The 26,801-nt window shown below is 41.9% G+C and overlaps 2 protein-coding genes across 4 annotated transcripts in view; one reads left to right on the top strand and one right to left on the bottom strand.

The window, feature by feature from the left end:
- serpind1 (serpin peptidase inhibitor, clade D (heparin cofactor), member 1) overlaps positions 1-19,541 on the top strand; it is a 41,987-nt gene extending 22,446 nt beyond the window's left edge. Inside the window, exons 2-8 of the mRNA XM_078789648.1 lie at positions 17,058-17,073; positions 17,165-17,445; positions 17,517-18,160; positions 18,254-18,402; positions 18,466-18,590; positions 18,861-19,005; positions 19,074-19,541. Of these exons, the coding sequence (XP_078645774.1) occupies positions 17,180-17,445; positions 17,517-18,160; positions 18,254-18,402; positions 18,466-18,590; positions 18,861-19,005; positions 19,074-19,265 (1,521 nt within the window). The 5' untranslated portion in view covers positions 17,058-17,073; positions 17,165-17,179 and the 3' untranslated portion in view covers positions 19,266-19,541. The remainder of the gene's footprint in view (positions 1-17,057; positions 17,074-17,164; positions 17,446-17,516; positions 18,161-18,253; positions 18,403-18,465; positions 18,591-18,860; positions 19,006-19,073) is intronic.
- On the bottom strand, positions 482-26,801 carry pi4kab (phosphatidylinositol 4-kinase, catalytic, alpha b). Of its 3 annotated transcripts, XM_058070179.2 has the most exons (55): positions 26,639-26,801; positions 25,578-25,694; positions 25,205-25,298; positions 24,842-24,930; positions 24,544-24,616; positions 24,202-24,464; positions 24,046-24,112; positions 23,795-23,943; positions 23,648-23,713; positions 23,458-23,554; positions 23,178-23,369; positions 22,992-23,092; positions 22,522-22,651; positions 21,402-21,531; positions 21,215-21,310; positions 20,962-21,145; positions 20,777-20,880; positions 20,187-20,355; positions 20,049-20,099; positions 16,678-16,786; positions 16,255-16,391; positions 16,040-16,173; positions 15,875-15,957; positions 15,733-15,803; positions 15,543-15,667; positions 15,384-15,465; positions 15,188-15,271; positions 14,993-15,082; positions 14,684-14,803; positions 13,967-13,981; positions 13,785-13,877; positions 13,049-13,205; positions 12,846-12,973; positions 12,602-12,760; positions 11,136-11,287; positions 10,940-11,047; positions 10,742-10,869; positions 8,903-9,061; positions 8,750-8,829; positions 8,463-8,662; positions 8,057-8,147; positions 7,198-7,365; positions 7,062-7,115; positions 6,562-6,682; positions 6,350-6,479; positions 4,725-4,868; positions 4,568-4,638; positions 4,251-4,357; positions 3,689-3,793; positions 3,487-3,612; positions 3,280-3,400; positions 2,972-3,131; positions 2,812-2,901; positions 1,449-1,532; positions 482-1,370 (listed from the first exon to the last, which is right to left on the bottom strand). In XM_058070179.2, exons 1-55 carry the CDS (start codon positions 26,735-26,737, stop codon positions 1,319-1,321), a joined length of 6,309 nt encoding a protein of 2,102 aa, XP_057926162.2. In that variant the 5' UTR covers positions 26,738-26,801; the 3' UTR covers positions 482-1,318. The 3 variants fall into 3 exon arrangements, with proteins under 3 accessions (XP_057926162.2, XP_057926163.2, XP_057926164.2); XM_058070180.2 differs by lacking the exon at positions 13,967-13,981; XM_058070181.2 differs by lacking the exons at positions 23,458-23,554; positions 23,795-23,943; positions 24,046-24,112; ... (4 more) ...; positions 25,578-25,694; positions 26,639-26,801 and having other exon boundaries at positions 23,178-23,434; positions 23,648-23,693.

The raw sequence follows: 26,801 nt of genomic DNA, 5'->3' as shown, positions 1-26,801 counted from the left end.
GGGGGGCACAAAAATATAAGAATATATATTTAGATCAATGTTTCGGTAAAAAATCATTTGCAAGATTTGTCAAAGGAAAAAAAATCGTTATTTTCATTTCAAGCGGCATGGCGTTAGCACGCAGACCTCACAGCTAGGAGACCAGGGTTCAATTCCACCCTCGGCCATCTCTGTGTGGAGTTTGCATGTTCTCCCCGTTCAAGCGTGGGTTTTCTCCGGGTACTCCGGTTTCCTCCCACATTCCAAAAACATGCTAGGTTAATTGGTGACTCCAAATTGTCCATAGGTATGAATGTGAGTGTGAATGGTTGTTTGTCTATATGTGCCCTGTGATTGGCTGGCGACCAGTCTAGGGTGTACCCCGCCTCTCGCCCGAAGATAGCTGGGATAGGCTCCAGCACCCCCCGACACTCGTGAGGAAGAAGCGGTAGAAAATGAATGAATGAATGAATTTTCATTTCAAAAGGACACGTGAAACAATAAAACGAAAATGATGCTAGTTTGCTTTTTTTAGTAAATGAATATATCTTTATTTGAGTTCACATCTTGTGCATTGTGATTCATAAATATATAGAAAAAGAGAGAGAAAATGGGTCGTGGCTATAAATATACAAAGATAGGCAGAATCTTTACAATCTGTGACATTCCAATGAAGAACCATATGAACACGGAGGGCACTCAAAGTTAGAAATAAAAAAAAAAAGAACAAAATTCACCCAAAAAAACCCAAAAAGCTTCATGACAGTGGAGAACTTCATGCAACAACATTCAATTGTCACCTTCATCCAAAATACCAAATAATTGAAGTGTATTAATGTACTGCCCTCTCATTACGCATTGAAAAATACAGAAAACAACAATTTAGTGCATCATCACCATGGCAACTGTGACAACGTCAATACAAGCAAGTCCAGTGTTAAAAAGGAAAAAAAAAGAGAATTGGTTCATTAAAAACAAGCACAGTAGAACGATCAAGTACGACATGCCAGAATAGGCCACACCGGTCTGCTACTTAAGTATCTCAGTACATTTATACTCTAAAAGAATCAACAGATGTTACAAATCATTTCAAATGGCTACCGAATATTAAGTGAACGTGCAAACTAACATCAGATTTAAGTGCACACAAGTCAAGATGCCAGTGTCAATACCAACAATAAATTACATTCAAAAATATAATGACTCAAATGAGAAATTCGTGACAAAATTCACTGGAAGAACAATCTGCAATCAATGTTGAACATAAAAGGCACATATACACATACATGTACTTACACATGCCATCTATCGGTCGGTGCACATGCTCAGGCACAAACATTTAGTACGGGATCTGGTTTTGGTAATACTGGATCATGTCGTAGGTTCGACTCCTGCAAAAGAGAGAGATTAGGCATGGATTTGGAAGCACAGCATGGCTATCGTGTTGAGTCGTGGGGTTTGGTATCAACCTGCTGCTGAGGAAGCAGTTCTGGATGACTTTGATAATGAAGGAAGCTGCCTCTTTCTCACTCAAACCCGGGTTGAAACGCTGCCTAAACGACACAAGACATGGAAAACTGAGTAAAGCAGAGGTGCTCAAAGTGCTGTCCGGGGGTCATGTGCAGCCCATGGCTGTTCTTTTTTTTTTTTGGCTTGCAACACATTCTAAAAAAATATAATTTCTAAGAAAAATAATAAAAACAACCAAAATACAGCAACAGCAAAAGTTGCAAAATATGTAAATATTGGGGAAAAAGTGTTGATTTTACAAGAATAAAATTGTAATATGAGGAAAAATAACTGTTTTTGCAGCATAAAGTATAAAAAAAATTATAAGATGGGTTTGCAATTGCACATTTTGCAATTTTTTGAAAATTTGGTTTTTGAAAAGTTTTAAATATTATGGGGAAAAAAGCAGAGATGTAAAAAACAACAACTGTAAAGTCAAAATTTGAATAAAAAAAGAAAATATTCTATTTTAGCAGCATAGAGTTGAAATATTAATGAAAAATAGTTGTTTGAAAATCCTAATATTATGATAAACAAAACTCAATAAAGTTGTAATTTTGGAAAAATGAATATGGGTAAAAAGCCATAATATGGAAATGATGTCAAAATATTATGGGAAATAAAGTCCAAGGAGTAAAGGAATAAAGTCAATGGACCAAGGAGTTGGTCCATTCATACATGAATTTTGTCATACTTAAATATTAGTTAGAAAACAACACACACACTATAAGACATAATAAAAAAATCACAACAAAATAAAAATGGCAGACTCCTTGACTCCTTACAGGTCAATTACTGGAATGACCCGAATATAATAAGACAACCTCTCTTGTTCAAAACCAGTTTTGGAAAGAAAAAAAAAGGTAGACTAAAAACAAGGGCAAAATGTATCTATTTTTCATATCAGTAAAATAATAACTGGAAGATTTCAATCTTCAATGTAAAAAAAACTTTCTTAATTGCTAAACAATTGTTTGAAGACTGCTTCATTGATCAACATTATTACAGTAGATATCAATGTGTCTTATTGTGACAGGAAGAAATCACTTTGAAGCCACCTGTTGGCTATATATATACATATGATTACAAGATGACCCGCCTATGGCCTATTTTTGCGTAAATTTGCAAAGCAATTGTTATTTAAAATATTTTTTTGCAGAATGGAAAAATCTGGAGCATAGAATATTCGGTTTTGCATTTAGCCGAATAATGGAGTGGGGGTTTGTTAAGTCAAGACACCATTCATCAACAATCAATTGACCAAATCTGTAGGACTCAATTAGCATCTAAAGTAGAACACACTCCAGACACTTGCACACGTACTTGAGCAACTTGATGGTTTGTCCTCTGAAGCAAGGCAGGCCAGTGTCCAACATGAGGTTCACCAAAGAGACCACACCGTCCATGTAGGGTCTATTTTACCACAGGAACAGGAGTCTTATTTTGTCAGCCACGTTAGCATGACTTTTAGAGCACTACTCACCTGACTGCCAGGTAACCCCTGACGCACATCTCCATAAACCACTTGAAGGGCGTGGCCTCCATCTTGCCACCCATGATCATCACCATTTCGTCCGTCAGCTTGATATCCGGCTCCCAGCCCAGGTTGCCGCCAGGAGAGCTTTCGAACATGAAGCCGAAGTCTGGAAATCGAACGTGACAACGCGCTTGTTTGTATACGGTCTGTCATGGAGTAGTCATACACCTGCTTACATTCACTGTACAAAGTAGTGCTTTACCATTGGAGACTCATTTGAATTCAAATGAAACACTATTAGCTACAAAACACACCAATGTGGATGAGGTGTCCCTTGCTGTCCAGCATGATGTTGCCGTTGTGTCTGTCTTTAATCTGCAGCAGGAAGAGCAGCAGGCTGTATGCCGCCATGCTGCGAATGAAGTTGTAGCGCGCCTACAAGGAGACACGGAAGCCAGTCACATCCACACTAAGAAGCAGGAACGTTGCTGCACATTTTTCCAACAAACCGCATCACTTACCTTCTGGAATGCAAGAGTGGACTCATCACCGTACTGGTTGCGGAAATAATCATACATGCCGAAGTCCGTCTGGCGGCCAAGCTGATCCCGAGACTTGCAGTCCGGGATGCACTCGATCACGCCGCACTGTTTTCAAGCAAAGAGATGGCGCATCCTCAGCTGTGTGATGCCATAGAAACACTTTTAAAGTGAGAAGTCTTACTCCTGGAGCTGTGGCCACCACCCTGTAAGGGAACACGTAGAGGTCCAAGCCCACCAGCTGGAAGATGTTCTTAAAAAGGCTGATGATCTGAAGAGCCAGCATGTCCTAAACAAACAGCAAGTCAAATATAGCCTCGCATTTTGTCGCTGCAGTGGCTCGTAAAGATGTGTGCGATATGCGTACATTTTATGGGGCTGCATGCCAGTTCACAAAGACAATTTGGAAATGTTCAAAATATGGGCATAATTTCTGTGAACTACTTGTAAATGCACCGCAACCTAAGCTTGTTCAGTGGCATCACGCAGGACACGATAAACCAAATAATGCCACGACTGCTTCATGGATGCAGGAAGTGGTGGTATTTGACCAGGTGTAAACAAGTTGTGCGGGAGCGTGGTCATTTTGTGCCAGTGCACACCATTTGCATGCCTAATTTAGTGCCTAATTTATGCAAACAGTGCGCAAACTAGTAAATAAATGACACAACACATTGCTGTACAATGCGGAGTAGAGAGGCTTCCATGAGATGAATGTTCCAGTAAGGTCACAGAAAAGTGAGTACTTGTCTGCAATCGTCGCCCACTTTAAAGATGGCCGCCTGCCAGTAGATTTTCTTGACCTCCTCTTCACTTTTCTCTTCATCCACAGAGTTGGAGCAAGATCGCAGACCTGAGGGGAAGAAGAAGAGCGGTGTCAATACACTTTATTTCAGGTCAAAGTCAAGTACTTGAAAGATGCAGTCACTTTAAAGCTGTGTTTAAAGTAGAATTATCACGGTATTATACTATATAGAAGCGTTTTCCAGTGTGTGGGTGGGCTCCTAAGATATAAAAAGCAAAGCTAATTTCACTTGCACTAAGTAGATTCATCTTTAGATACCTTCTTTTTCCAGCTCGCTGACTCCACATCTCTTTACTTTGAATTTGGCGAGGTAGGGAGCTTTGGCAGCACTAAAAACATGTTTTAACAGTGTTCTGTGTTACTTTCTTCAGGGATCAAAGTAGTGACTGTGACATATTGCATACACAAGCCCCACCTTTGCATTGGGGTCCCTGATTTGTAGTCTATATCTATGACAATGGCCTCCGGGTTACTGGGTAGATAGCAGCCAGGCTGGACTTTGATTTGGGACAGAGCTTCCAAGCAGGCCTTTTTCCGCTCCTCCCCCTTGGGGAAAGGTCTGATGGAGACAAACAGACAAAGTGACGTGAGCACACATGCATGCATGGGTATCTCATGGAATGACTTGACACTCCAGGTGACAGCTAACCTCGACAGGGGAGGAAGATTCACCCCTGGATAGTTGCCATTACTTTCATAATGAGGACTGATGGGAGTTTTATCAGCCCCGAATGGGATGTGCCAAGAGGAAAAAAACAATACGTTTAATTGAGTAGCTACCAGACCAACGCGTAATCAGAGCGACGTGAGAGCAAACACAACATTTCAGAAATGATCAACCTAAGTCTTTCAGGAGTGGAGCTCAGGTAGCTCAGGGGGGGAGATGAGCAAAACATTGGAACACACGGGGAATCACGATGTTGTAAACAAAGCAATTCTTATCAGGATGGTGTTGGTTGGCTTTTTATCTAGTAGTTTGTGTTTTTGCTGTGTTTGTTCTTCTAGTTCAGCTGCAGAAAAGTTGTTCCTTTTATAGTTTTTTCACATATTTTATATGATTTTGTCCTCATTCTTTTCTATTCACTGTATTCTATTCACTATTTGTTTATCTATTCACACTACTTTTTCAAATATACCAGAAATATTAGGTCTGTAGTAATACCCCTCTTATTGCAGTTAATCTATACAAGATGGATTTCAGCAAAGTAGGATTTTTAGCGTTATTAGAGCCATGGAGACATAAATAACACCCAATTTTACCAATATTACCCAATATGGTATATATAATCAGAGAAAATAAACAATTTAAAACATAAAACATAAAGACTCATGCTTGTGTGTCTTTCCATAAATGTTTCCATATGCCTGGACAGGAAGTGATGTCAGAGATTAAGAGTTGAATTTTAGCTGGAGTACAGCAAAAAACAGTAGTCCTATTATGATGATAACGATCATGACTATTATGATTATTATGTCATTATTGTGCCCGTTGTGAGATGAATATATAATTAAATAATAATAACAGCCTGTTGTTGGTGATCACATAGTGGCCAGTGTAGACTACAGTTCATAAACGTCTTGTATTGCCTTAAACTGTATTTGTATTTTTGTTTATTTAGAACATTTTTCTTGCTTGGAAATGAATATGTAACATTTCCTTAAATATCTTTTTTTTACTAATAATTGGCCTTAGTCAACAAGAAAGCAGAGGTCATGCAATCAGAGTGACAGTGAGGGAGCAATGTTGAAACTACGATGGAGCGAAGGACGACTGTATCTGCAGAAATTGTCAGATTGGCAGGGAAATCAGTGGCACATCACTACAGTAGAGACTGTAGCCTGGAATACATTCCTTCTGTTGGTTTCCATCAAATAATACACTCAATTTTACCACCATTGCTTGAAACTGCAGCTGACTGCATGGTGCACATTGCCTTATAAATATTAATTTCAACTTTAATGCCCACTGAATAATGTTATGTTATCGACTTACTTTTATGGTTATGCTCACAAACAAAGCTTTTAAACTCTTGTTCATACTTGATAGTGGCAGACACGTTGGTGATCTCGTTGAAAAAGTCAAACTCTCGTTGGTGGAAGTCCTTGGCTGGTCCAGACAAAGAACTGGTGATCTCTTCCACCATCTGCTCCAACAACTCGCCAATGTCGGCTGCAGAGAAAACATGATGAGTTTTTTTTTCTTCTTCATGCTTATGTGCAAAAGTTGGGTGTATTAGAAAGATCTATCTCACGGTCTTTCTGGTGGGCCTCCTCATCCAGGTAGATATTGGTCTTCATGTTCCAGATGAACTGGTGGGCGAGTAGCTGTGACTTCTGAGCGGCCCACATGATGTACTCCCTCACGTAACCCATCTGGACAGACATTCAAGTCAAAAGCAGATAGTCTACATATACTTTACACCCCTGACTAAAAGCGGTGTAAAGGTTTTTTTTTAACTTTTTAAACTTTTGATCAGCTGATGAACAGCCTATTGCAGTCTTATGGTTGTTTGCCATAAATTGTTTACTCAAAAAAAATGTTGTCTCACTACCATGTCTACATTTTGCATTTTTAAGCTTTTCTTAGAACATCTTTAAGATCTAACGGTGCAAAATGCAAATTATTAGAATTTTTTAACTGGTCTTAAACTTTGGATCTGCAGTGTACGTATTATCAGAGGAGCAGCACAGGATTTTGGACCCCATGAAAAAAAAAACTATTGTCCCTATTAAGCAAAAGTTGTATAATCACCTTGTCATAACGAAGTGCTTGAACAATTTGAGGAATGTAAAACAAGATGGCGTCCTAGCAAAAGTAAAATATAAAAGTTGTTAGAAATGATAACCAGCCACTTTAAAAATACAAAAAAAATGAAGTGTGGACGTACGGGAGGAAAAGAGCGGAGCACTTTGACCCCATACTGTGCTGTGAGTGGGTGAGGGGGGTACATGGAGGAAAAGTAGGAGAGTCCGGTTGGTGGATCTGCAGGCGCCCAACATAGTATGTGACTCAGTTCGGGAGAGTCTGCGTCGATCGTGTGCCATGTCACCAGGAACTGAAGAGAACACAACACAGATTTGACCAAGTCATTAAATAATATGACTGCAGTAAACAACTACAGGATGTCAAGAAAGATTATCCACTGAACGGATGAGGGCCACGAGGGAGATGTCATGTGCTCAGGTTCGTCATTACCCAGGTGAGAGCTTCATTAGGACAAGTCAACTCATTAAAAATATCTATTCCAAAGGGACATATGTGGCCACAGCAAAGCATTTACACCCACAAACTTTTGTCTGGGTAATGGACAGAATGGAAATTCTGAGCCAGCAGGTCCACATTCAAGATGAATGTTCTTCTGAATTATTATTAATTCATTCATTTTCTACCGCTTATCCTCACGAGGGTCGTGGGCGGGTGCTGGAGCCTATGCAAGCTGTCTTCAGGCGAGAGGCGGGGTACACCCTGGACTGATCGCCAGGTCATCACAGGGCACATATAGACAAACAACCATTCACACTCACATTCATATCTATGGACAATTTGGAGTCGCCAATTAACTTTTCCATGTTTTTGGAATGTGGGAGGAAACCGGAGTCCCCGGAGAAAACTGATGGCCGAGGGTGGAATTGAACTTGGGTCTCCTAGCTGTGAGGCCTGCGTGCTGACCACTCGTCCGCCGTGTAGCCCCTTCTTCTGGATTAATGGACACAAATTCTTGTAGAAAGTCTTCGAAAGGATCTCACCTTAACCGCCTCGGGAACATCACACACTGCAGCTGGATCCAAACGCACCAGCCGAGTCACCTCAGACACGATTGCTTCAGTGTGTTTAAACCTGTGGTGAAAACACGTATTGATATCCACTAAAGTGAAAACATTGCACTTCAAAACGGGATTTACATTTAGAACATTTACCCCAGTTAAAAATTTTCATTGTTATACGCATTTTAGAGCTGTAATTATAATACCGTGAAACCATGATATTTTCGCCCAAGGTTATCAACATCAGAATCTTATAGGCCCGTGCTTTGTGTGACTCATGGATCAGAATTGTATTTGTCTCATAATGCTTTTTATGTTGCATACTACTGATGCATCACCTCAGAATCTTATCTTAACGGCAGCATTGCATTGCGAGGCCTTGGCCTACCTGGCAGGCAGCTGCAGCGCCAGGTAAGGAGCAATGCTCCACGCCAGGTTGACGTTGTCCTTCCACTGTTTTTCCGTCAAGCTTATGTATTTGGACCTCCAGTTAGCAATGCTGGTTTCCACTGACTGTTCTGTGGCGATAGCGAGTTCTTGAGTTGACAAGGGGTTGTACCAGGTTGTAAGGCGCTCTATCTCACTGGCCTACAATACAAGAAAGCGACATTGGCACTGAGCTAGAAGTAGACAATGAGTTATTTGTTAATGTAGTCACGCTTGATAAAATATTACCAGTAAAGCCAGTAAAAGGGTCCGACGTTTCATGTAGTACTTATGCAGCTGAATGCCTCGGTTGCTTTTTTTGGAGAGTCCTTAAAACAAGACAGGAGAAAAATGTATTTATAACTGTTTTCTTAAATAAAGCTCAGTGTGTGTGCTTTATACCTGATTTCTTGGATATGGTGGACATCCCTGAGGACAGAGGGTAGGTGTTAATCCATCCCTGAGCCACCTGCTGCCTCTGACCCATCGCTGCATCCAGGTTACTGCGGCTGTCTGTCACTGCCATCACAGACAGGCTGTTGACAGACATGTCTTGTGGATCTATACACGGTTGAAATACATTGGTGTCAAGTCTTCAACCACTGACATCTGAAAGTCCACCTACCTGCCACAACATTAGGTACACTAGCACAAGAACTGTACCTAATGATGTGACTTTTACAGTGCATCCGGAAAGTATTCACAGCGCTTCACTTTTTCTACATTTTGTCATGTTACAGCCTCATTCCACACTGAATTAAATTCATCTCTTACCTCAAAATTCTACACAAAATACTCCATTATGACAATGTGAAAAAAGGTTTTTTTGACATGTTTTGAATTTATTAAAAATAGAAAACAAAAAAATCACATTTACATAAGTATTCACAGCCTTTGCCATGAAGCTCAAAATTGAGCTCAGGTGCATCTTTTTTCCACTGATCATCCTTGAGATCTTTCTACAGCTTAATTGGAGTCCACCTGCAGTAAATTCAGTTGATTGGACATGATTTGGAAATATAATAACTGTCTATATAAGGTCCCACAGTTGACTGTGCATGTCAGAGCACAAACACCAAGCATGAAGTCAAAAGAACTGTCTGTAGACCTGCGAGACAGGATTGTCTTGGGGCACAAATCTGGGGAAGGATACAGAAAAATTTCTGCTGCTTTGAAGGTCCAAATGAGCACAGTGGCCTCCATTATTCGTAAATGGAAGCTGTTTGGAACCACCAGGACTCTTCCTAGAGCTGGCCGGCCTTCTAAACTGAGCGATCGGGGAAGAAGGGCCTTAGTCAGGGAGGTGACCAAGGCCCCGATGGTCACTCTGTCAGAGCTCCAGCGTTCCTCTGTGGAGAGAGGAGAGCCTTCCAGAAGGACAACCATCTCTGCAGCAATCCACCAAACAGGCCTGTATGGTAGAGTGGCCAGACGAAAGCCATCAGACCAGAGAATTTTGTTTCTCATGGTCTGAGAGTCATTCAGGTGCTTTTTGGCAAATTCCAGACAGGCTGCCATGTTCCTTTTACTAAGGAGTGGCTTTCGTCTGGCCACTCTACCATACAGGCCTGATTGGCCTTGGTCACCTCCCTGACTAAGGCCCTTCTTCCCCGATCGCTCAGTTTAGAAGGCCGGCCAGCTCTAGGAAGAGTCCTGGTGGTTCCAAACAGCTTCCATTTACGAATAATGGAGGCCACTGTGCTCATTGGGACCTTCAAAGCAGCAGAAATTTTTCTGTATCCTTCCCCAGATTTGTGCCTCAAGACAATCCTGTCTCGCAGGTCTACAGACAGTTCTTTTGACTTCATGCTTGGTGTTTGTGCTCTGACATGCACAGTCAACTGTGGGACCTTATATAGACAGTTATTATATTTCCAAATCATGTCCAATCAACTGAATTCACTGCAGGTGGACTCCAATTAAGCTGTAGAAAGATCTCAAGGATGATCAGTGGAAAAAAGATGCACCTGAGCTCAATTTTGAGCTTCATGGCAAAGGCTGTGAATACTTATGTAAATGTGATTTTTTTGTTTTCTATTTTTAATAAATTCAAAAAAGTAAAAAAAAACTTTTTTCACATTGTCATAATGGAGTATTTTGTGTAGAATTTTGAGGTAAGAGATTAATTTAATTCAGTTTGGAATGAGGCTGTAACATGACAAAATGTAGAAAAAGTGAAGCGCTGTGAATACTTTCCGGATGCACTGTAAGTGCATATTTTAAAAAAGGTTAACGCTGAACCTGGGGGAACCAGCTGGGTGGCAGCAAGATACTTCTTGTCTGACTGCAAGCTGGCGTAGAACTTGATCATAATGCTGATGTCCTCTCTCAGCCTCTTGTCGGTCTGCGTGGGAAATTTTGGATTGACGCTACAATGAGAAAGATTAAAGGATGAGTTTTCATTTATGTTTCCTTTACTGCAACTCTCATTCTTTCTACCTGAAGTAGTCAAAAGCTGTGGAATATATCTTCTCTCGCAGTACATTTTTGATGGTGGTGTTTGTCACCACGTCAGCATGGAGAAGAGTTAAACCCAGAGCGAGGAGTCTGTAATGATGCAATAAACGTTACATTTGTGGTCTTATATGTGTTTTGGTGTCACGTCACAGATCATGATGGTAGACAGGCAGCGCACCTAAATCTTGGTCCAATGGCAGCGACATGCGTGTTCAAGTTGTTTTTTGCTCCTCCTACACTCAGAGACAGCGACCTCTGTAGAATGGTGGTGAAGATCTCCACTTGGTCCGAGCTGCTGTACTTGGCTATTTCGAACCTCTGCACTAAAAACTACAGAAGAAGATTAAGAGAGTTAAAAGAAAATAAGAATAATTGACATTTTATTACTGTATAAGGGCATGTGACAGCTATAAAACTCAATGGATTAAACTTCAAAGTTGTTGAGTTGATCATGTGGAAGTACCGTCATGCCTTGTTCATCAAAGTTAATTGGTTCCAGACCTGACCGTGAAAAGTCAACTTCCGCTAAATAGGTTTCAGTATTAATTAATGGAAATCTAAATTATTAGAACAAAAAATAACACTCCGACAGTACTGCTAACTTTGTTTACATCCCATTGGCTACAGCATCACTGAAGTGACACAAGAGATGACCGCCGTTTAAACATAGCAATACTGTATACCAAGCTAATTAGTTAGCCTCCTATTTATTTACCGTAAATTTGAACCGTAATTTGAAACTGTGTGAGGAAGAAGGACAAAAGCAGCAAACGCCAGCAATGTGCCACTTCCACACGGACTAATAGGGCATCGTCATCCAAAAAATATATTGGCATATCCAGTAAAGTCTCGTTATATCGATATCGGTTATATTGAAGTACTGCTTATTACGATACTATTTTCATTTCCCGGCAAATTTCTAGTCTTTTATGATATAATTAGTTCCGTTAGTACAATACCCGGTTATTATGATAATCCGGTTACTACGATGCCCTTTTCATCTCCCGCCAGCCAATTTGGTCTGCTTATATCGGTACAAAAGCAGCTTAAATCAATCTTTGCTTAAGGATTTCAATACCAAAAAAGAACACGGCGAACGGCTGCTTCCAGTCAACTTTATTTTTCACACTTCAACCACCAGAGCACAGCACACACACCGATTCCCGCACTTCCTGGTTCACAGGTCATGCTCAACCCGCCCCACATAGCTGGCCAAACACATGCCTACAACAGAAGAACCAACTGACATAGCATACACACCTATTCCAACGAAGACACAAGCGTACAAATACATGTATTTAATTGTGTTGTATTCAGATATCTTTTTATCGCTTGCAATAATCACTGTTTTTCATATGTACATGCTGGCGTTCGTGGTTTCTCTCGTGTGTGTAGATTCTATACACACGAGAGAAACCACGAACGCCAGCATGTACATTGTTCTATACTATAGAACAATGTCGAGTGCATTATTGCCCACTTTTAATGCAGTTCGGCGCAGGATCGGATATATCGACAGTCCGGTTATATTGATATTTTTTCCGACTCCCGACAATATCAATATAACAAGACTTTACTGTATATTGACAAGTGTACACGGTATGAATGCATATGAATATACCCTAAGTATAAAAAAGCACTGACCTCTATCCACAGAAAGTGAGGGATGACATCAGGGGCACAGGGCGCAGGCTGGCTCTCCTCTGATACAGCCAAAGGTCCCGCCCCTTCCTTAGTGACGGAGAACAAACCCATCTTCAGTTCCACCGTCATCTGCCAAGCACCTGCCATCTCACGCATGAACTGGACACACAGACCGTGCACAAAGTTTGATTCACGCTCTATGAAAGTCTCAAAAGCAAACATATCCATGAAGAGTAATACACACTGGCACTTCAACACCATTGTGTGCAGCCAGCAGCCACTCCCAGCACGCAATGGCTGTTTCCATGCAATGTTCTGTAAACATCTTCAGGGGCGACCAACACAGATGGTGCAGCAGCTGAGGGTTACACTCTGAAAAGAGAGGTGTGTTAAACAAAGACAAATTTAAAAAGTTTTACAGCACCGCCTTCCAGTAAAGGGACTCACTTCTGGTGATTATAAGCAAGGCAGCCATCTTGAACATGGCCTGGGTGAAGGCCTCTGGATCTTGGCTGTCCAGAGCACTCGTCATCTGCTCGATCATCAGCTTGTTCAGGTCTGACTGACTGTGTGTCGCTTCAGAAAACTGGATCATACCGGCCACCTAATAGACAAGTACTTTAGATACCATTTTAATATATTTTTTCAAAGTACAGTTATATAGAAATGACATTTGGGCATAACTTAAGAGTAGTCAGTGTACATCTTGAAAAGTATTACAGATTAACAATTCACTGAAAATGGCTCAACACGCAGCCTTTAATGTCTGAATAGCCGGCAACACAAGTAAATGTACCTTACCTCAAATTGTCAATGTTGTTTTGAAATCATGTTGGAAACTATGCAACCCAGATCATATTTTGCTTCACAATGTCCAAGTACATATTAGAATTTCGATTTCCGTCACAGAACCTCTGTTCCCCATTGCCGACAACACTCATGCAGCCCCAGACCATGATACTACCACCATGCTTGTAAGCAGGACACAATTATCTTGCTATTCACTTGTGTTGCCAAGTATGTAGACAATAATGGCTGTGTGTTGATTCATTTTCAGCAGATAGTAAATAGATACTATAGTGCAATAGTGACTACTCGAAAGTATATTCAACTTTAATTTGTATAGTATTGACCCTTGTGTGGCGGGGTGTACTCTTTTTGCACTGTTTACAAAAATGTGTACCTCTCCAGTGTAGCGGTTGCGCAAGTTGAGTGATGCCATGAAGTTGGAGTAATCTTTTTTCACGCATTCTGGTCTCTCTGTCAGCTGGGTGGTCTGGAAAGGAAAACCCAATGTCATTTGTGGCTCAGCATGCAACATATGTGCCGGCGCCCTGCTTCTTTGTATTCACTGTTCTGACCAACCTGTGGAAAAGCAGCCTATAGTTGGCCACGTTGAAGAGGAGGTCACAAGCATAGCCAGTTAGCCAAATGGGCAACCATCCAGCCAAAATAACCCACCAGTCCATTGCAGGCAAGTAATCAGGTAGCCAGCCAAATCCGTAAAGCAGCCGACCAACCAGGTAGGTAGTTCGATGAGGTTTAATAGAGACAAATAAAACAAATGAAGCAAATGAAAGACATGGAATAGCAGAAAGCAAGCTGACAAACACATAGCACACGCACCACAATAGTGTACACACGCACTGTTAAGTAAGTAGGGGTAGGAATCACGTCATCACATATTATCACCAGATAATACAACAAATCAATATGTTCCATCCCTGCAAGTAAGTTAGCACACATGGATGTAAGATGCTGTAAACAGGGGTGATGCACAAAACCTAATAAAACACATTAACATGCACAAATTATAGAAGCAAGGTGTTGATGCAGCTCACAAATGGTCTATGCAAGCAGCTACATAGATGACATGTTTGCTGCAAGGTTAAAAAGTCATGTAGGTGGAGGTGGAATCATTCTTACAAACTTACACCCTTTATTGAAAGCTGGATTTATGCATCACTTTCACTTAAGACGTTCATTTAAGATAATCTAAAGCTACCTGGATGCAATACTGAGTGTGGTGATCAGAAAGGGGGCCATGGGCCCTGTGTGTGTGTGTTTGCGTGTCTCACTCACGCCCAATGTGGTACTCTGCCTGTTATAGCCTGCAAAGTGCAGAATGCTCTCTGTGGCCATGGCCAGGCCCGTGTGCTGGGACAGACCCGACACCCAGTTCTGATGCTTGTTCAAGTACTCCTGCAAACGACACACGTTACAACCCGAAGGTCTTTTCATGGAAACAGTTGGTCGTTTACAGTAGCTTTAGATAGATAGATAGACTTTCTTTATTGCCATTGCACAATAACACAGCAGTGAAATTGCCAACATACTTTCAAATTATCATTTGTACATCTTTTGAGTCTTCCTGAAGGCAAAAAAACTGACCTGTAGGTGGGACTTTGTGACTGAAGGAGCCCATTTCATTGCTTCCTTCAAGATCTCACCACAGCGCGCGGCAAAGTCCTTCACTATACTCTGAGAATACATACATGATACAGTATGTTAATGAAAGGAGAAGGAGTCCGAAAGAAGGTAATCATTTTAAAAACTAATATTGTGCTGCCCTCTGGTGGTATTTACCTCTCTGGCCTCATATGTGTCTGGAACAGTGATTCTGTATGGGGTATCTGGAATGTCATAGTATGGTTGGTCCTTATGGATGTCCTTAACAGTGCAGGACAAAAAAGTAGACAATAAATCACAGACTATTGCTCCTTCAGATAACAACAAATAAGCTATTTTGCTTCATATAAGGCATCTCTTTCCTGATACGTACTGCACTTAGAGACAATGAGAGGGTTTGCAAAATGTCCAACATGGTCTTCAACACACGGCCATTCCACAGAAGATGTGGGAATCTGGTAAAAATGTGACAATGCTCACAAAAACATTCATTATCTTGAAAATGACTAGCTCAACAAAGAGGTCAACTCACGTCTCTGCCAAACCGGAGAGATATTTATCTGCCACTCTGCGGATTCTCTTGTGGGTGTGGTTGAAGTTGATTAGCAAGAATTGGGCATGACGCTCCAGTTCCTCCTCGTGTTCTTTGGTCTTTGGCTATAATACACCAGAAGTATGAGCACATGTTAGGAATGTAAATGTTCTCCTTCAGTCACACCCACCTTCTCAGCCATCATTTGGAGGAATACTTCAAACACCTTGTCACCGACACAAATGATACACTGCATCATTCCTGAGATGATGAAAAGAGACAGTTGAGTACCATGCATGAAGTAAACAATATACAGATCAAAAGACTCTCACCAGATTTGTCTTTCTGGATCGCTTTGTCTTCAAAGTAGCAAAACATGACCTGAAAGCGGTCTGCATCATTGGACCGAAGCATTCTATAAGAATGCAATTAGAAATTTTATTTTTGGGCCACTTTTGTGAGAGGAGAACAAAGAGGAGAAGAGTCATGGCGCAAACCTCATGTACTCTAATCTGTACACCGAGAGCAGGTATGTGGACATGGCGAAGTCCAGCTTGTTAATGAGGGCAGATGCTTCAGGAGAAGGGTCCAGGAGGTTGTTGATGGTCGCTCGTAACTCGCTCAACTCTGCCTATAGAATGAAAAAGGTTCTATAACCAACATACACTGACATTATGTCATAGGAAGAAATTTTCTGCTTTTTCAGCACTACCTGTGTGACTGTGTCGTTTTTTAGGGCGGAGTTGTACTGCAGTTCGGAGCGAAGGGGCTCTCCACTGGGGAAGGTCAGGAGTGGAGATTTGGTGGCAATCTCACAAACACCCTCATACCATTCTTTGGGCCACAGTCCTGCAAAGACATCACCTATATTAAAGTGTAACTCTTATACCCTGTTGTAAAAAAAATGGTGTATGTGGACAATTATTCAGTCATAATAATAATATTAATAATATTGATGTTGATTCATGTCTGCTCCACACTGAGTCTCAAATTGATGGTTACTTTAGTTATTTGAGCATTGCATACAGTATACATGCATAGCTAATCGGTGACAATTCTGCACAGATAATAATAGGTGACAGTGATCTTTCTTGCATGATAAATACAACATTTTATATAATCAACATCATCCAACCTGATCCTTCCACAGCAAAACCCATGACCACTGAGTATAACCAGAAGTCTCGAAACAGCTTCTGGAGGCGGGGCTTAGCCTCTTTAATGGGTGGAAGCCGTCTGGTCAACTGTGAATTAAAGAAGACATAAAACAGTGGAAAGCACACTCAAACTGAATAACAACCTGATTTATATTGTGAACTGAATTGCATCAGCATTAGCAACTTTGTTTGATTATGGTGGTTAAGAGCAGTGACCACTATTGTTAACGGTGAAGCCAAACTGAGGATGTTATTCAGTCACAGAGTCTATTTGATCTGGTCTATTTGTTCAGGAGGAGACAACGTCAAAGTTCAGTTTTGTATTCAATTCTCTGCTCTTGGCCCCACAAAAAAGGCACGGCAGCACACAGCGACGGGTAAGACGCACAGAGCGTAAATTATTTGTGTTTGTTATTGGGGTATTTTGATTAGATTTTTTAATTCACTATTGAATGTCCCTTCTCCAGTGAAGCCTTCAGGATGCAGGTGATAGTGACAGTGGTATCTGTGGCCTGCCTGCTGGTCAGTCCAACACTGGCCGCAATCAAAGACCTCAGTTCGCATTTTAGTAACCCTAATCCGGACCCCCGGGGCTTGCAAGCTCAGGTGGCAGGGGATATGGAAGCCATCCCCTTGGACTTCCACAAAGAAAACACAATTACCAACGACCTGGTTTTCGATGGCTTTGAGGACGAAGATTACATTGATTTTGATAAGATTCTGTCAGCAGGCAGTGACGACTACGTGTGAGTATTGTTTGGATGATTTGAGGCAATACAATGTGAATGCTAGATTATGAGTTAACACAGTTTTTCAGTGAGGGGGATGAAATTGATGAGATAGCCACTCCTGCACCGGACATCGACATATTCGCAGAACCCTCCGACCCAAAGATTCGCCGTGCCAGACTCCTGCGGCTCTTCCACGGCCGTTCCCGCCTCCAGCGCCTCAACATCATCAACGCCCGCTTCGGCTTTAACCTCTATCGAAGTCTCCGCAATGACGTCAACCAGACTGACAACATCCTGCTTGCACCTGCTGGGATCTCCATTGCTATGGGGATGATGTCGTTGGGAGGTGGTCCCACAACCCACGAACAGCTCTACAAAGTTCTGGGATTTGCAGATTTTGTCAATGCGAGCAGCCACTACGACAACACAACAGTGCATAAGCTCTTCAGGAAGTTGACACACAGGCTGTTCCGGAGAAACTTTGGCTACACGCTGCGCTCCGTGAACGATGTCTACGTAAAGAAGGACATCTCAGTCAAAGATGCTTTCCGTGCAGAGACAAAAGCTTATTATTTTGCAGAGCCGCAGTCTGTGGACTTCAGGGACCCTTCCTTTTTGACCAAGGCTAACAGACGCATCCTAAAGATCACAAAGGGGTTAATCCAGGATCCACTTAAGAGTGTTGACCCAAATATGGTCCTGATGTTGCTCAACTACCTGTACTTTAAAGGTAGGTATACACTTTCAACTCCATCAAACACCTTTGGCATGAACAGAGTCTTGTGTAAGGGTTAGGTGTCTCACCAATGTCTTGTATCTCCAGGCACATGGGAGCAGAAATTTCCCAAAGAGATGACCCACTATCGAAACTTCAGAGTGAATGAAAAGACAAATGTGCGAGTGCCGATGATGACCAACAAGGGGAACTACCTGGCCGCTGCTGACCATGAACTTGACTGTGACGTCCTCCAGGTGTGTTACAAGATCCCGGACCAGTAAAAATGCAACTGAAGAATGTCATGCTGCTGTTTTCAGCTCCCGTACTCAGGAGACATCAGCATGCTCATTGCTTTGCCGAGGAAGATAACCGGCATGAGGACTTTGGAGCAGGAGATCTCACCCACAGTGGTCAACAAGTGGCTCCAAAACATGACTAACAGGTCAGTTTCTTCCGTCCAACAAACCACAAGCTGACAAATTCTGATATGAGTAGCAGTAGTGCAGTCTGTAAGGACTTGGGGACTGGAGTTAAGAGGATCTGGGGAATACAGTGAACCCTCAGAGCTTGAATTGAATGGCTCAGCTGTCAAATTTGTATAAAACATTTCAAAGTATGGTCTATAAGTCAAGAAAAGTTTTGTAAGGCTGGATAGATCTTGGCCACATTTAAAAGCACTACTCAGTGATGCTAATTTAGGGACTTCCTGCAGGACTCGTGAGGTGGTGATACCTCGCTTCAAATTGGAGCAGAACTATGACTTGGTAGACAATTTGAAGGAGATGGGGCTCACTGACTTGTTCCAGAACGGTGCAGACTTCTCTGGAATGACCTCAGATAAGGTTTCCATGAACTGGGTGAGTCCTTGGAATTCAAAGGGGGTGAAACAGCTTGGTCTGACTCTTATTTTGAAATCTTCACAAAGTTGAAGCACCAGGGGACGATCACAGTCAACGAGGAAGGCACTGAGGCAGCTGCTCTGACCCAGGTGGGCTTCATGCCGCTCTCCTCCCAGATCCGCTTCGTTGTAGATCATCCCTTCCTCTTCCTCATTTATGAGCGCCGCACGCAGTGCTTTGTGTTCATGGGTCGAGTGGTCAATCCTTCACAGAACTAAAATTTGAAAAATGCAGTGCCACTCTTCTATACTAGCTCAATGTTGTGGGGGGGATGTGTTTAATACATTTTCTTTACTGTAAATTGAGAATGTAATGGGGAGCAATGAGCCCTTACGTGTGTGCTGTGCAATGGATGCTATCCTGTGTCTGTTAATGTTCATTTTTTTGCAATGTATTTTGGAGAAACACCCTTGGGTGACCGCCATGGCCTGCTGTCATGAAACTAATAAGAACTGACTACAAAAACAAATAATAAAATATTTTATGACTCTCCACTACTACCCACTGGACGCACCATTAAATATACCCGGACAAACTAATAATCCAGTATAAGAGCCATACTGTGCATGATGCATCACCTTTTTCATTCATTCATTCGTTCATTTTCTACCACTTATCCTCACAAGGGTCGCGAGAGGCGGGGTACAACCTGGACTGGTCGCCAGCCAATCACAGGGCATATATAGACAAACAACCATTCACACTCACATTCATACCTATGGACAATTTGGAGTCGCCAATTAACCTAGCATGTTTTTGGAATGTGGGAGGAAACCGGAGTACCCGCTAACCACTTGGCTGCCATGCAGCTCACCCTCTTCTTGGTAAATATATTTTTTGATTGCAATAGAGTTGAGCTGTCCGTACTGCAGCTAACTAGGTAAATATTTGCCCACTGCCTTGCATGCTAGCTAAAAGCTTGGATTCACCAGTCATGTAGATCATTTAACTGAACTCTGGTATGTTAAGGCTTGTAGCTTGTTTTAAAAGTACTAACTCACCACAGCAATCACTGGGATGAGAACACCAAGATTCCCAGCACTACTCGATGCCTGTAGAGGATGAGAAGGTTATTTTTCTTTTTTTTTATATGCCAATTCCAAAAAAGTACATGGATGGAGATTTATCCAAACACGTACTTTGAGCGCTGGCCCTTTATCTGATGCCCGCTCACTGGCTCGCTTCCCTTCCAAGCCCAGTTGGACAAAAAGTTCTAGGAGGTTCACCATGAGTTCATCCACAAGCTGCTCCCCCTGCAGGTTGGCAGCAATGTTGGCCAAAGCGTTTATCACTGCCAGAGAGCAGTGCCTTGGGTGGAAATGGAGGGAAGGTGGAGAGGTGTTATTGCATTCCCCTCGTTAGAATTAGTTTGCATGTGTATTTGGAGTTATACATGCATAGCACTACCAAATGTATTTACAACACATACAGTACACACAACTCTATCCATATGTTCATTTTCGTGATTGTATTGATAGAAAATTGCACAACATCAGAATGACAGGTGTTAACAACACAATAAAATCCACAATTAATGAAAAATATAACCCTTAAATGAATTAATTCACTAATTATAGTTAAAAATACAAATAATGAGAGGTGTTTCTACTGCTGCTCACCGAGTTATCAGAAAGTGGCAACACATTCGATAAAAATCACACAATTGCCATTGTGTGTAAAAATGGATGCAAGGTTGTTTCCATTTAATGCGAGTAGCCTTGTCACTCACCTATAGCCATGGTCTCTGGAGTCCTTAGTAGCGGAGTAGACAACTGAACTGGCCTTCACACTGATTTGCTGAAACAGGTTCCACACTTCCTGGTAGATATATTGCTACATGACAGAATAGATGCAATGTTTACCAATTGTGACAAAAAGCGGCAGATACCAAATAGCAGCCTCATTCAGACTCACGTTTCCTGTAATGACCATGCAACCCAGCTGGTCTATGATGAGCACGTCCAGCTGGGACGGCGGCTGACAGAACTTTTGCTGTAAGATCTGCAGGATGTGCTCCATCACTTTAGGCGTGTCTCTCAGAGCCACGGCAATGTGACCCAGAGACCGAATGGTGTGATCCGGAATGAGATGAGCATCCCTGGTAAAGAAGGCAGTGGTGTTAAAAGAGCTTTAAGAGAGTTGATAATAATGCCGAGCTGTTGCTCACTTGTCATTTTCCTGTGAAATGTAAAGACGGTTGGACAGACTAGCGAGAAAGGCCTCCACAATGACATTGTCCATGGTCAAGCCAGCTTTTAGACATCTGTGCAGACAAAAAGGGATCAAAGTTAGATATTTTTAATGCTATATATACATTTCTCTTGTCAGACGTCTGCCAGTCTTTTGCGTCTGACCTGCAGATGTTGTCGATGGAAATATCTCGGAGCTGCTCATACATGGACGGCTGGTCTTTCTTGTTGGACAGAACGTTCAGTGTGGACTGAGAATGCTCATTGGTGACGTTGATCCTGATTTCTCCTGTGCCTTATTAATAAAAAAATAAAGGGGTTAAATACAAGTTAACTGTCCCTGAAGTTGTGCAATCCAGAATTTTGGAAATTATTAATTTCTGGAAAATTATATCAGTAAAGTTGATCAAAACTTCCGCTGTGGATGACATCATGCAAGACTCAGTGAGCATCTAAAGTTAAATTTTTCTTTTTTTTTTATGTCACCACAGAATACCAGTGATGGTGAGGAAAAGTGTTATAATGTCCATAGAGCATGAGTAGGAGTCCTGGCTGCTCAGTATAAATTGTCTTAAGCAGTAAGAAGACAGCTGGGATAGGCTCCAGCAACCCCTGCGACCCTCTTGAGGAAAAGCGGTAGAAAATGAATGAATGAATGAATAAATGAAAATTAATTTGATAATTTTGCCCGCTTCAATATATTGCCATGGGCATGCGTGTCTGTTTTATAAAAAAGCAGGAAGAGGTTTCACCCTGTGTTTTGCACCTTGGTGCGTTTGTTCCATTGAACAAAGGCATGAACGGAATAAACCCTTTTGTCAGTCACACATCATACTTTGTCTCAGTGGGCGGAGGCAAGGTCCCTCAATTTGTGTAGCTTGTGTGCAGGAAGGGATTGTTTTCAATCTCACAGGTTCCACTACAGAGCGGTAGGAGCTGACTGACTGATTGTGTGGCTATTCACCAAGGAACATTGTGTGTTGATCAATACTGGATGAGAAACAGACGCGATAATGACAGTGTTACATAATCACTAGTGTTGTTCTGCTCTGCTCGGCTCTGCTAGCTCATACGTGGGGGTGGGTGCACCTCCAGACATGTTGGAAAGAATGCTTTGCTTTTAGCTCTTAATGTTGTATTTTAATGTGCTTTTGTTTTTTATCTTACTGTAAAGCATCTTTGAGTATCTTGAAAAGCGTTATACAAATAAAATGTATTACTATTTTTATGATTACTCTCTGCACTATTGACTATTAAGGTACTATGTTTACTTGTGTGCTGGTACCTGTATTGTACTGGCTATGGTACTTGTAGAGCTTTACGAGAACAGGGGATGGTACCACTAGGAAGTCCCTGAGAGATGTTGTAGCAGAATGAGCCACCACAGGAAACCTCTCACACAGACGCCCAAGGCCCTGATAAAAACATGGACAACGTTAATATGCAGAATTAATTTTACTCAAAACCAAACAGAAACGTGTGCATTGCAAAACAGAAATAACAAAGTTCAGTTTTAATCGTGTGAGTCAGAAGTATTCACAATGTATTGTGGTAGTAGACTTTAATGACGTAAAAATTGCAATGCATCATACTAAGTGGTGTTCATATTATTTTGCCTCTAAGCTGTAAAACATGTACAACACCAAGTAGTACAAAACTAAGCACTATTATCTTTGTAATGGCATTTTTTTTTAAAGATAGACGTGCACGTTTTCCTTTTTCCTACTACTGTGGCCAGTGATTGTACTACTTTACCTGCAAGCAACAGATGAGAAGCGGCATGTGAGCAATGAGGACTTTACTTGAGGTTTTTGACTGCAGCTTCTCCGTCAGTTTGCTACACAAGTTCTCAGCTCCTGAGACACACGTACACACACACATATTGCTGATCAGTGATATAGCTAAATAGAATGTATGGCCACCCTCCAGACTAGTGATAACCTTGCTCATCTTTGACGGCCCACACCATAAGGTCCACGCACGCAGCGTTGGCTTGGCAACGAAGCTTGAGGGGGCTCTGTTCCCCTGGCAACCCCCCCGCATCATGAAGTACCCGTTGCAGCTCCGATTGACTGCTGCTAAATTGTTCCAGAACAAAGTCATGGACTTCCCGCACAAACGCCGGTTGCAAGGCTGAGATGCACAAACGAGGAAGAAAAACAGTCTGTAGGCTCATTTCAATTTACAGATTCATCTTTCTTTTGGATCAATGTGGATTTACCATTCATGTTGTATAGTGTGTCCCGCAGCATTTTGAAGACACATACATACAGAGGGTCACTGAAGGTTTTGTAATAGAGGTTGATTCCAGGGTTAGACTTAGACAAGAACACGAACAGGAAGGACGAAGACAAGTTAGATGATAAAAACACACTGTTTTGACTTATTTGACTGCTGCATATGATACTCACCTCTGTCGCTTCAGCCATGGTGGTGTCAAGGGTTTTCAAAAAAGATTCCGAAACAAAAATCTTCACCTGATGAGGACAAAAAACACAAGCTGATACAAAAAAAGCATGCTGTGGTTGTATGAGGTCAGCATTACAGCAGACACCTACCATGCTGAGGAAGTGCCGGAGAAGATCAACAGGTACCTCAACCTCATTTTCTTCTGTTATCAGGAAGAGAGGCGACACTGAAAAACTGGAGCTGATGGTGGAAAAATAGTAGTCGGGATCCAGTACCGTGCTGTTGGGGAGATAGGCACCTGGAAGGACATAAAAGAGTTCAGCGGTTGACCCTAAAGTTAACAAAAGTGTAATATACTACTATTTCATAGGGCTGGCCAAAACATGAATGTGTATCTTACCTTCAAAATAATGTGGGCTAAGTGTTGTGGGAGAGCAAGGTGAGTTTCCTCCTGCGTCTGCACAAACCTATGAAGAACATCGCTTAACCTCAAGACAACATAATCCTACATAAAATCTTAAAACCGGGGGTAAAAATGCCATCTATATACACACACCTGTGCAGAGGAGTCGGGATTAGCTGCAGTGTGTCGACGCAGTGTGTCACTTTGGTAAACCGTCAGCAGGGAGGATGGAATGATAGAGCGGAAGTCATTGAAGGATCGGCGCCGAACACCCTCTGTTTCCTCTGTGACGTAATGCGTCTGAGGCGTGTCTTTGGGGAACAACTTGGACAAAAGGGCTTCGTCAGTGATGCTGTAGCGGCCGAAAGCTCGTGTCATGCCAAACAGGCTGGGCACAATGTGTCTGCATAGGTAGACTGCACATAGAGAGAAAGAGTCAGGGCTTCTGATGGATTGTGATTTTCCATTGTGGTGGACTCTTGAGTGTGACATTACCTTTGTCGTGGTTATCGGGTGTTTGGCACATTTCCAGCAATGTCTGCATGACTTCCATAATGGTGTCCAAGATCTGAATAAGGGCAGGACAACTTAGCTAAAGAAGTTAAATAATTAAGTATTCGCAATAACCTCTTTGAAAGGCATTTTTCACAGAACTCGGCCGATACTGATTGGTGGCTGATTGATCGGGGCATCCATTTTACAAATGTATTGTAATTTTTGTTCCCCCAGTTTATCAGTGTTCTTCTGTTGCAACAACCAAAACTGTGTAGTGTATCTGGCCCATTAGACTGACCTCTTGCCTGGAGTCCTGGTCCCTCTGAGCCACATCTGCTAAAAGAGTCACTAAACAGAAGCTGAAATTTTCAGCAACTGGGAGTATATCTGAAGAGAAGATCGCAAACATAAATTCAAATAAGTGAATGCCATTATTATGCAGTAATGAACAGAACATAAGACTGGGCATTTGAGCAGATTTCTAGACGCTAGACTAAAATGTATAGTACATGCAGTCATGTAGGCCACGTGATCGCGCATGCCACTTAGACAAAAGTTCTATGATAATAACCTGCTGCACCTCTGTATGTAGAAATGACCTCACACTGCCGCAACACAATGAGTTTCCTAAGTTTCCTAACTGTAAGAGGATTGTCCTTACCCTTTCCTTTCTTCCCCAAGCTCTCTTCAATCCACTGGACACGCGGGAGGCCTCTCAGTAGGCTCAGCAAGTAGGAAACAACTATGTCTTTGTGCTGCTGGTGCAAAACAAATAATTACACAACACAAACAAATGCACTTTGTTATAAATAAAATGCTGTAACACAATTCAGATTAAATAACATCTACTAAAACAGCTCTATGTAATTGGAAGACTCATGCAGCCAGACTTAATGCAATGGTAAAAGAGGCTTACAGTGTCAGATGCATGACTAATCACCAGTTTAATTTGCTTAAAGGTACGAGATTATCATGGTGATATTCAGCATGTGGAGCCTCGTGAGAGACTGGCTGGGTACAAGTAACGAACCCACCTGTAAGCCAGACTCTACTAGAAAAACAGCCAGCGCTATGACAGCATCTCTGCGACGCACATCCAGTGTGAACACACCGCGCACTTCCACTGGACACATACATTGGAGCTTCTGGACCTAAAACAATACAAATTAATTACGAACAACAAGAGTACTGTACTGTATGGAGACAGTAAAGTCTTAAACATTTAATCATCTTGACAGAGATGTTATTTTGAACCTTTTTAACAATGATTGCCCAACATTTTATACCTAGTACCACCTCGAAAATATTTTGCTTTGCAGGTACCGCTGATTATTTCATCTTAATGACAATTTCGAACATCTCTAGTGTTCCTGAATACCACCATATTGTCCATCATATTCTTAACCTATACTGTCATTATACTATTGACTGGCGACCAGTACAAGGTGTAGTCCGCTTTTTGCCCAAAATTCGCTGGGATAGGCTCCAGCTTCCTGCCATACTACAGTTCTTCCGATCACATCTCTCATTGACACATGATCTTAAATTTGCATCTTTCGAAACGGAAACACCAAAATAATTATTTGACTCTTTGCCTTGCTACTCAGAAACAGAGTGTGAGCTACTTGTAGCTTGCGAACTACCTGTTGGACACCCCTGATTTACAGTGTATGAATAAAAAATGTGTGGATTCCTGTACACACATAGGTATGTTTATGTTTGATTGCAACTGTATATCATTCATAACCTTAAATATTTCATCACAAGCTAACCTTTCCTTTAGAAGATAATTAAATGCGGCTGTAGCAGTTCCAAGGATAGCTTCACTCAAGTAAACCAGTTTGACTGCAGTGGACTATTTATTCAGTCTGCATGGTGCAGTAACAAGCAGCAACGTCGTAGTTAACTGTAATTATACTCTCTTTTCACTATTTGTGGTGCTAAAGCTCAACCGATTCGTCATTGTAGAACAGTAGTCTTGCTGTCATGTCAGTCATCTCATAAAGCCACTGCCGCCTGCGCGGAAGCGGACCATAATGCCCTGTTGCTCATGTTTACAAAGCCAATTGTAGCGAAACATGGCGTATTGGCTCACCTTTTCCACCGGTGTAGGTTGGTGGGCGGCCAAAGATCGTGCCAGTGACAGGACTGTGTTGAAATAAAAGCCTCTCTGGCCACCTCCTGTCACCGACATGTTTACTTCCACATCAGGCGACGCTCAGCGGAGGGAAACCAAGAGAGAGCAAGCAACAGCCTCG

The sequence above is a fragment of the Doryrhamphus excisus genome, linkage group LG3, assembly GCF_037039965.1.
Source record: "Doryrhamphus excisus strain RoL-2023G ecotype Guam linkage group LG3, RoL_Dexc_Guam_v1.1, whole genome shotgun sequence".
In the NCBI taxonomy this organism is placed as follows: Eukaryota; Metazoa; Chordata; class Actinopteri; order Syngnathiformes; family Syngnathidae; genus Doryrhamphus; species Doryrhamphus excisus.
This window is presented reverse-complemented; position numbering and strand designations above follow the sequence as displayed.

Coding starts and splice junctions, on each gene's coding strand:
- pi4kab (XM_058070179.2), bottom strand. CDS start 26,737: ATGTCGGTGACAGGAGGTGGCCAGAGAGGCTTTTATTTCAACACAGTC. Junction 22,652..22,991: donor TTCTCATCTGTTGCTTGCAG/GTAAAGTAGTAC, acceptor TGTTTTTATCAG/GGCCTTGGGCGTCTGTGTGA. Junction 2,902..2,971: donor AGGGGTTACCTGGCAGTCAG/GTGAGTAGTGCT, acceptor GTGGTAAAATAG/ACCCTACATGGACGGTGTGG.